Source organism: Oncorhynchus mykiss, chromosome 23 (assembly GCF_013265735.2).
Source record: "Oncorhynchus mykiss isolate Arlee chromosome 23, USDA_OmykA_1.1, whole genome shotgun sequence".
In the NCBI taxonomy this organism is placed as follows: Eukaryota; Metazoa; Chordata; class Actinopteri; order Salmoniformes; family Salmonidae; genus Oncorhynchus; species Oncorhynchus mykiss.
The window spans coordinates 21,897,546-21,908,298 of NC_048587.1; the positions used below are offsets into that span (position 1 = coordinate 21,897,546).

The window sequence follows — 10,753 nt, forward strand, 5'->3', positions numbered from 1 at the left end:
TCCATCTCTAGGCGCCGTCTCCTGGCTCCCGGCTGTGAGCGCTAGGAAACAAAAAACAACTACAACTGGAAAGTGTGTTTGGAAGTGTGAGAGTGTGTATGTGCTGCCACTGTTGGGTATTTTTTTGCTCTTTTGGTTGCTAGCAGGAAGGAAGTAGGCCAATAAGGTGGTAAACCCACCACAGATATTTGGTAAGAAACTCATTGTGTTGACCTGGGGTGCTGTTGGATTATGGGATGTTGGAGGAGGTCAGGGGAGGTCCATGGGACTGTGAGGCAAGAGCCAGTGCCAGCAATCATTCTTCTTTGTGTCTGTCTTTGTTATCAGATTACCGATTCTTTTGAAAAACTAGATGATTACTTCGAGGATTACTTTTAAATTCAGAAAGGATGTTTGCGGAAAAAAAACTATTTTGACACTTTTCTGTTTTCTTAATGACATTCAAATCAACATTGAAAAAAGGAGCAAGTTTAAGTTTGTTCGACCTGAGCGAGTCTGACCAGATGTCAGCGACCAATATGATGACACACCAAATGTGTTTGATGGTTTGTGGGAAAAGATGAGGAACAGGCTTTTGTAGGCTACAATCTAAGCTATGTCTTCCAATGGTGCGGCTGCTGTAGGCATCCAAAGATTATCCAATTTGAATGAACGCTTGGAGGTAAGGATGACAGTAGTGGTGTAGTCTTCAGCGATACGGATAGCACTTATTATTGATATCTACATAGCGCATTGATGTGAATCACACTGCTACTCTATCATTTAGCTATTTGCTGCTTACGGATTGTGGCTGTTGTTTTATGGCTGTTCACAAATCTAAATGTGTATTTGAACCCAGTAATGGTTGAATTCAAGAAGTTTAAACTGCCTATCAATCATTATTTTTGAAACCGGTGGACAGCCAGTGAAAAATGCGCTCTTGCAACAGCTGCATAGTGCGGATCCAAGTTTATGGAATAAAAGTGGGGCCTTTTTTGCGCAATCTAATTCATGCTGAAAATCCATAGGCCTAATGGACACATGCTCAAACTTGCACACTTTTGATAGACTTAAAGGGGCAATCTGTATTTACTACATCCATGTTTTGATGTATAAATTATACATACAGTACCAGTCAATTTTGGACACACCTACTCATTAAAGGGTTTTTCTTTATTTTTGTAGAGTAATAGAGAAGACATCAAAACTATGAAATAACACATAAGGAATAATGTAGTAACCAAAAAAAGTGTTCAACAAATCAAAATATATTTTAGATTTTAGATTCTTCAAAGTAGCCAGCCTTTTCCTTGATGGTAGCTTTGCACACTCTTGGCAGAGCACGTAATTCCATGAGCGCAACATTTATTTTTAAACTCGAATCAATGAGCCCAATCGGTCCTCCATGACAACAAAATAATAAACAGAGTAGGGCTGGCCAATAAGTCCTTAGTTTTGGGGTCATGCTCAGGTAAAACAATTTGGCTTATCCATACTTCCATATTTCCAAGTCTTATTCTTGAAGATCAAGGGGAATAACATTTATTGGAGTAGTAGAAAGCGATGGGTTAGAAGACGCCTACATAACCAATCCATAAAATAAAATTTAACATCCATATATGGCCAGCTAGGTACACTTTAACACTGATTTATCCTGAAATAGATGTTTTTCAATTGATGTCGTTCAATTGCCAAGGGAGCAGTAACTTTTCCTGGGGTCCAGGAAAATTAAGGCAGTTAAATACAATTTTAAAAACATTACAATGCATTTTACAAATGACTTCAAAACACATTGTGTGACCTCAGGCCACTATTCTACTACCATATACACTATATATACAAAAGTATGTGGATATCCCTTCAAATTAGTGGATTCAGCTATTTTCTGCCACACCCGTTGCTGAAAGGTGTATAAAATCGAGCATACGGCCATGCAATCTCCATTGACAAACATTGGCAGTAGAATGGCCTTACTGAAGAGCTCAATGACTTTCAATGTGGAACCGTCAGTTCGTCAAATGTATGCCCTTCTAGGGCTGCTATGGTCAACTGTAAGTGCTGTTATTGTGAAGTGGAAATGTCAAGGTGCAACAACGGTTCAACCATGAAGTGGAAGGCCACACAAGCTCACGGTACGGGGCCGCAGAGTGCTGAAACGCGCAGCGCGTAAAAATGGTCAGTCCTTGGTTGTAACACTCACTACCGGGTTCCAAACTGCCTCTGGAAGCAACGTTAGCGCAATAACTGTTTGTCGGGAGCTTCATGAAATGGGTTTCCATGGCCCAGCAGTCGCACACAAGCCTAATATCATCATACGCAATGCCAAGCATTGGCTTGCGTAAAGCTTGCCGCCATTGGACTCTGGAGCAGTGGAAACACGTTCCCTGTAGTGATGAATCCTGCTTCACCATCAGGCAGTCCAACGGACGAATACGGGTTTGACGAATGCCAGGAGAACGCTACTTGCCCAAATGCATAGTGGCAACTGTAAAGTACAACGACACTTTAGACGATTCTGTGCTTCTAACTTTGTGTCAACAGTTTGTGGAAGGCCCTTTCCTGTTTCAGCATGACAATGTCCACATACTTTTGGCAATGCAGTGTAGCCACAATACCTCGTCCAGTGTGTATGTGTGTGTGATAGTGATCATAGGTCCTCTACTGGGGACAGCTCCTAATCTAGGCCAACAGCTGCTTCCCTGGCTTCTCATTTACATTTCCACTTTGAAGCATTTTCTTCTGAAGAGGAATATTTGACATATTAATTGCTTACGTGTGAAGTTAACCCACCCACACACACACTTTCATGAGCAGATCCATGTACTCACGTACACATGCATACATGCGAATATCTGTCTGTGCATGCACGCACGCGCACACACACACACATGTCCCAAGTTGGGCAATGGTTTGGGATGCAGGTAGCCTAGCGGTAAGAACATTGGGCCAGTAACCTAAAGGTCACTAGTTTGAATCTCTGAGGGTGTCTCAGGGGTAGTTAGGATATGCAAAAAAAAAATGAATTGCACGTGTATAATACACACTTGTGTAAATTGGACAAATATAAGCACCCATCAAATTATTATTATTATAATATACACTCCCCTATCCACGTCAGCTGACTGTTCCTAGTGTACACTGTGTTATGTAATCAAATAGATGCACTGTTTATTTGCTAGTGTAAGCAACACTTAGGGGTTGTTCCCGGTGCTTTGAGCTTTTTGGCCGCCCACAAGGGAAATAGCCTAATGCAGGGGTTCAGATTCAGAACAGACCTTCACTGACACTGTGTCTGTTGGCTGCCATGGAGGTATTCAGGAACATAATGAATATTGTTGATGTGGTGTGTGTTGTTTTGCGTGTGGGTCGGTGTGTGTGTCTTCACCTTGGTATGTGTGTTTGTCTGTGTGTGTGTGTGTTTACTCTTGGAAATCTTCATAGAAGCACGGTGCTGTTGATCAAAGAGTCACTTCTTTCTATGCTCCCTTCTATCTTCCCCTCACAATGAGGCTATGCCTCAGAGGACCCTAACAAAGGAGAGCCAAAACACACCCTCTCACACACACACACACACACACACACACACACACACACACACACACACACACACACACACACACACACACAGGTGCAGCAAGGCAGAGCAGACAGCTGTGGACTAGCCGGAGGTCTTTGTCCCCGTCTCTGGCTGGACCAATGGGAGTGCAGGAGGAAGCAGGTCAATAGGGGCAGAGAGGGGCCAGAGGACCAGGGTCTCTCTGCTCAAAAGGGATGTATTTAGTAAACGCAGACTCAAATGCACGCTCACACACACAAACACACTCCATGTGTATGACAGATGATGAATGACCGTGGTCCCTCGTCAACTCTTCTTTCTTCCTGCCTCTCCTTCTGAACACCTGTTCTGCCACATGCTCACTGGAAGTTTGATCTGGTCCTGCATGAATAACCAAGATGGCTGAGGGCTCTGAACGGTACAAATTTACTGCCTAATATCGACAACACATTACATTTACATTTTAGTCATTTAGCAGACTGTCGCGATCGTTTGAATGAATGGACCAAGGCACATCTTTAATAAATATGAAACTCACCAAAAACAATACAGAAGAAAACGAAACGTGATATTCTGGGCTGCTCACAGGCAGCTACACAAAAACAAGATCCCACAAACAACAGGTGGGAAAAGCTGCCTAAATATGATCCCCAATCAGAGACAACGATAGACAGCTGCCTCTGATAGGGAACCATACCAGGCCAACAAGGAAATATAAAACATAGATTTCCCACCCTAGTCACACCCTGACCTAACCAAATAGAGAATTAAAAGGATCTCTAAGGTCAGGGCGTGACACAGACGCTCTTATCCTGAGCGACTTACAGCTAGTGCATTCATTTCAAAATATCTAGGTGGGACAACCACATATCTCAGTCATAGTAAATACATTTTCACTCAATAAAGTAGTTATCAGCAAAGTCAGTGCTAGTAGGGACAAAAAAGGGGGTGGGTGCTGTGTGATTATTTAAGATACTCGTTGAAGAGGTAGGGTTTCAGACGTTTTCAGGAACATAGGCAGGGTCTCTGCTGTCCTAGTGTCAGGGGGAAGCTTGTTCCAACATTGGGTGCCAGGACAGAGAAGAGCTTGGACTGGGCTGAGCGCGAGCTGCCCTCCCTTAGAGAGTGATGCTTAGGGCCAAGAGGCCAGAGGTGGCAGAACAGAGTAGTCGGGTTGGGGTGTAGGGTTTGAGCATAGCCTTCAGGTAGGGAAGGGCAGTTCCCCTTGCTGCTCAGTATGCAAGTACCATGGTGTTGTAGTGGAATTTGAGTGGATGTGACAATACACATGCTGAAGTAATAGTGCTTTAAGGAGTTATTTTGACCATTGATACCCAGGTATTGGGTTTTTAAGTACCTAGCTCCACATAGAGAGTCAGTGTAGTGGTATGTGTGTTGATAATTGCTTTCAAAGCAGTGCCTTGCCTTTATCTCTGCCCCTTCCCAAGGACATTCATATGTATTCTTGTCATTGGTAGACAATCAGTTTAGCTCAAAGCCAAAGTGTGACCATGGCAACTGATACTCAATAATGGTAATTTCTAGTTAAAGAGGCCTAGGGTCACAGTTAAAATGTGTAAGTGATTTATGGCTAAATGGAATGCTATTTGTCGCTATGCGTGTGTAGGCTGTGTGTGTGTGTTTGTGTGCCTGCATGTGTGCCTGATCTAGTGTGACTGAACATACAACCGATATCTCAGTCCTAACAGAATAACACCTTTATTATGGCGAGAGAGAGAGAAAGATAGGGAGACAGAGATGAAAGAGAGAGTGAGTGAGTGGGGGTGAGTGGGGGTGAGTGAGTGAGTGAGTGAGTGAGTGAGTGAGTGAGTGAGTGAGTGAGTGAGTGAGTGAGTGAGAAAGAAAGAAGGATAGACAGGTGGAGCTAGATTCACATACAAGAAGACAGAGTGAAGGAAATAGATGTGATGTGTGAGGAACAGACAGAAAAGCCAAAAAGGATGACATCTCTCTCAAATCAAATCAAATGCAGTAGATGGTATAGAGTACAGTATATACATATGAGATGAGTAATGTAGGGTATGTAAACATAAAAGTGGCATTGTTTAACCTCTCTGCGCACAGAACCCGTTAGCGGGATGAAATTCGACAACATACGGTGGTCGCTACATAAATAGTCATATTAAACATTCATAAAAATACAAGTGTCTCACATGTTTCGAAAGCCTAGAATCTTGCTAATCCAACTGCGTTGTCAGATTCGAAAAGGATTTATTGCGAAAGAATACGATGCGATTATCTGAGGATAGAGCCCCATAAAAAACAACTATTTCAACCAGCACAGGCGTAACAAAATCACAAACTGCAGTAAAATAAATCGTTTACCTTTGACGATCTTCCTCTGTTTGCAATCCCAATGCTCATTGTTACACAATGAATGGTCTTTTGTTTGATAAAATCAATTTTTATAGCCTAACACAAAACATTTTGTGAACCGCTTGTGTCGTGAATTCCGTCTCATTCCATTTTCGATGACACATTCGATGTAAATACACACACGAAACATGACTTTTCCAGGCATGTTTGGTTTCATTGCAATCAACTGGTTTGTTTTTAAAGTGGCTAGTGATACATGTATTACATAAAGATGGCAAGATGTAGTAGATGGTATAGGGTACAGTATATACATATGAGAGGAGTAATGTAGGGTATGTAAACATTATATAAAGTGGCATTGTTTAAAGTGGCTAGTGATACATTTTTCCATACATTTTTCCATTATTAGAGTGGCTGGAGTTGAGTCAGTATGTGGGCAGCAGCCACTCAATGTTAGTGGTTGCTGTTTAACAGTCTGATGGCCTTGAGATAGAAGCTGTTTTTCAGTCTCTCGGTCCCTGCTTTGATGCACCTGTACTGACCTCATCTTCTGGATGATAGCGGGGTGAACAGGCAGTGGCTAGGGTGGTTGTTGTCCTTGATGGTCTTTATGGCCTTCCTGTGACATCGGGTGGTGTAGGTGTCCTGGAGGGCAGGTAGTTTGCCCCCGGTGATGCGTTGTGCAGACCTCACTACCCTCTGGAGAGCCTTACGGTTGTGGGCGGAGCAGTTGCCGTACCAGGTGGTGATATAGCCCGACATGATTCTCTCGATTGTGCATCTGTAAAAGTTTGTGAGTGCTTTTGATGACAAGCTGAATTTCTTCAGCCTCCTGAGGTTGAAGAGGCGCTGCTGTGCCTTCTTCACCACGCTGTCTGTGTTGGTGGACCAATTCAGTTAGTCCGTGATGTGTACGCTGAGGAACTTAAAACGTACTACCCTCTCCACTACTGTCCCGTCGATGTGGATAGGGGGGTGCTCCCTCTGCTGTTTCCTGAAGTCCACGATCATCTCCTTAGTTTTGTTGATGTTGAGTGTTATCTTCCTGACATCACACTCCGAGGGCCCTCACCTCCTCCCTGTAGGCCGTCTCGTCGTTGTTGGTAATCAAGCCTACCGCTGTAGTGTCGTCTGCAAACTTGATGATTGAGTTGGAGGCGTGCATGGCCACGCAGTCGTGGGTGAACAGGGAGTACAGGAGAGGGCTCAGAACGCACCCTCGTGGGGCCCCAGTATTGAGGATCAGCGGGGTGGAGATGTTGTTACCTACCCTCACCACCTGGGGGCGGCCCGTCAGGAAGTCCAGTACCCAGTTGCACAGGGCGGGGTCGAGACCCAGGATCTCGAGCTTGATGATGAGTTTGGAGGGTACTATGGTGTGAAATGTTGAGCTGTCGTCGATGAACAGCATTTTCACGTAGGTATTCCTCTTGTCCAGATGGGTTAGGGCAGTGTGCAGTGTGGTTGCGATTGCGTCGTCTGTGGACCTATTGGGGCGGTAAGGAAATTGGAGTGGGTCTAGGGTGTCAGGTAGGGTGGAGATGATATGGTCCTTGGCTAGTCTCTCAAAGCACTTCATGATGACGGAAGTGAGTGCTACTGATCGGTAGTCGTTTAGCTCAGTTACCTTAGCTTTCTTTGGAACAGGAACAATGGTGGGCCTCTTGAAACAAGTGGGAAAGGCAGACTGGGATAAGGATTGATTGAATATGTCCGTAAACACACCAGCCAGCTGGTCTGCGCATGCTCTGAGGACACTCCTGGGGATGCCGTCTGGGCCTGCAGCCTTGCGAGGGTTAACACGTTTAAATGTTTTACTCACGTAGGCTGCAGTGAAGGAGAATCCACAGGTTTTGGTAGTGGGCCGTGTCAGTGGCACTGTATTGTCCTCAAAGCGAGCAAAGAAGTTGTTTAGTCTGTCTGGGAGCAAAACATCCTGGTCCGCGATGGGGCTGGTTTTCTTTTTGTAATCCGTGATTGACTGTAGACCCTGCCACATACCTCTTGTGTCTGAGCCATTGAATTGCGACTCTACACTGACGCTTAGCTTGTTTGATTGCCTTGCGGAGGGAATAGCTACACTGTTTGTATTCGGTCATGTTTCCGTTCACCTTGCCCTGGTTAAAAGCCGTAGTTCGCGCTTTCAGTTTCGCACGAATGCTGCCATCAATCCACGGTTTCTGGTTTGGGAAGTTGCTGTGGGTAGTTGCTGTGGGTACGACATCGCTGATGCACTTGCTAATAAACTCGCTCACCGAATCAGCGTTTTCGTCAATGTTGTTGTTTGACGCAGTGCGGAACATATCCCAATCCAAATCCGCGTGATCGAAGCAATAGAAGCAATCTTGGAATCAGATCGGTCGGACCAGCGTTGAACAGACCTGAGCGCGGGAGCTTCCTGTTTTAGTCTCTGTCTATAGGCTGGGAGCAACAAAAATTAAGTCGTGGTCAGCTTTTCCAAAAGGAGGGTGGGGGAGGACCTTATATGCGTCGCGGAACTTTGAATGACAATGATCCAGGGTTTTACCAGCCCTGGTAGCACAATCAATGTGCTGATAGAATTTAGGGAGTCTTGTTTTCAGATTAGCCTTGTTAAAATCCCCAGTTTCAATGAATGCAGCCTCAGGATATGTGGTTTCCAGTTTACATAGAGTCAAATAAAGTTTGTTCAGGGCCGTCGATGTGTCTACTTGTGGGGGAATATATGCGGCTGTGATTATAATCGAAGAGAATTCTCTTGGTAGAATATGCGGTCAACATTTGATTGTGAGGAATTCTAAGTCAGGTGAACAGAAGTACTTGAGTTCCTGTATGTTGTTATGATAACACCATGCCTCGTTAATCATAAGGCATACCCCCCTTACCTCTTCTTACCAGAAAGATGCTTGTTTCTGTTGGCGCGATGCGTGAAGAAATCAGCTGGCTGTACCGACTCCAATAGCGTGTCTCGAGTGAGCCATGTTTCCGTGAAGCAAATAACGTTACAGTCTCTTATGTCTCTCTGGAATGCTACCCTTGCTCGGATTTCATCAACCTTGTTGTCAATAGACTGGACATTTGCTAGTAGTATGCTCGGCAGCGGTGCGCGATGTACCCGTCTCCGGAGCCTGACCAGAAGACCGCTTCGTCTCTTACTCCCAGGCAGATACACAGTGCTATGTTGACAGACACTGAAGCAGAGGGTGATGGGCAACAGGAAGTGGCGCCCAGAGGTTGGGGTCATCCATGCTGTAACAGACATTAAGAGAGATCTGAGAGTAACATCACTCTCATACATCCACTTAATTTATGCCCCAACCACACATCTGAGCCTTTCACTGTGGGTCTTCACACCTTTGTGTATCAGAGGGCACTGTGTGTGTGTGTGTGTCTGTCTGTGTGTTCTTCTTACTCAGTATATCGAACATAATTAAGATTATCATTATAAGCTAATTAAACCAGCAGACCCTCTCATTGTAAGTGATGGTGCTATATTACAAAACACTTGAATTAGTTGGTTGGTTTCCACCTAATGACTGTCATTACTACAATGACTCACTGTTATAGCCACATAACACACACACACACACACACACACACACACACACACACACACACACACACGGATATACTGTGGGAATCAAGACTCCCCATTGTCTTGTACCGTAACAATTTAGTCATTTAACAGACACACTATTACAACAATACTCTTTTCAATATTTTCTATTCTATTATTTGCTTGTATTATTGTCATCAGGATGTTGTGCTTGTCCTTGGTCATATAAATTATGTATCATATTTATTGATGTTGTTTGCAGCTCTCATATCTGCTGGCTGCTGCACCAACACCTGTAGGAGTGTGAAGCTTTGGGACAGGTAAGGCATATACACAGGTATGCACACCAGTGGAGGTTGGTGGGAAGAGCTTTAGGAGGGCGGGCTCATTGTAATGGCTGGAATGGAATGAATGGAATGGTATCAAACACATCAAACATATGGAAACCACGTTTGACTCTGTTGCATTTATTCCATTCCCGCCATTTGAAATAGCCCATACTCCTATAGCTCCTCCCACCAGCCACCACTGATGCACACACACAAACACATGCTCGCTCACAGGCATACTGCACAAATATTTTCGGGAAAGAGATTGATGACAATGGACTCTTTCATGTGTCTTGAGTGTGTGTGTGTGTGTGTGTGTGTGTACGTGTAGTCGTCTACTGTATGCTTACGTGTCTGCATGTGTGTGTGCGTGTGTGTGCTTGTATTTGGGCTCCCTCTGCTCTGACCCCAGTCTTAATGTGCTGCCTGTAGGGTGAGTGATGGGCTGGGTTAATATTTAATGATGAAGCACTTTTAATGGCCGAATATATCAGCCCTCAGGTTACTTAGAGAGGTTAACTCTCCTCATTCTGCTGAGCACAGGCTCACACACACATGCACACAAACACAAACACACGCATGGACACTGGCACGTGCACATGCATACACAGTAATGGTAATACCCATTTTCCATTCTTGTCTTTCAGCTTTGATGCCTCCTGACCACCACAAGCCTCAGTCATACATGCTGCTGTGACCAGAGTCTCTAAAGGGAAGGGGGAGAGAGAGAGAGAAACAGTATAAAGACAGTTGCAGTAGAGAAAGTTCAAGATAAATAAAGAGAGAGAAAGAAAGACGGGCAGAAAGATACAAAGAAAGAATGAAAGACAATGTCTTGACGAGGGTGACTCTCTGACTTCAGCCATGATCCTTCTTGACTTCAAATAGAGGAAACATTATGGTTTTAGAGGCAAAGCCAAACACTCCATGATTGCCAAATGAATATTGCTGTCAGTGAGATATGATAATCTGTCTGTTGCCAACAGAATAGTCCTACCTCCTTTGAGAAAGAAACCT

The 10,753-nt window shown here is 44.3% G+C and overlaps 1 protein-coding gene across 1 annotated transcript in view; it reads left to right on the top strand.

Annotated features, from left to right (window-relative positions):
- LOC110502453 (coiled-coil domain-containing protein 85A) overlaps positions 1-10,512 on the top strand; it is a 50,495-nt gene extending 39,983 nt beyond the window's left edge. The window contains exons 3-4 of the mRNA XM_021580478.2: positions 9,670-9,727; positions 10,384-10,512. Of these exons, the coding sequence (XP_021436153.2) occupies positions 9,670-9,727; positions 10,384-10,399 (74 nt within the window). The 3' untranslated portion in view covers positions 10,400-10,512. The remainder of the gene's footprint in view (positions 1-9,669; positions 9,728-10,383) is intronic.
- The last annotated feature ends 241 nt before the right edge of the window (positions 10,513-10,753 follow it).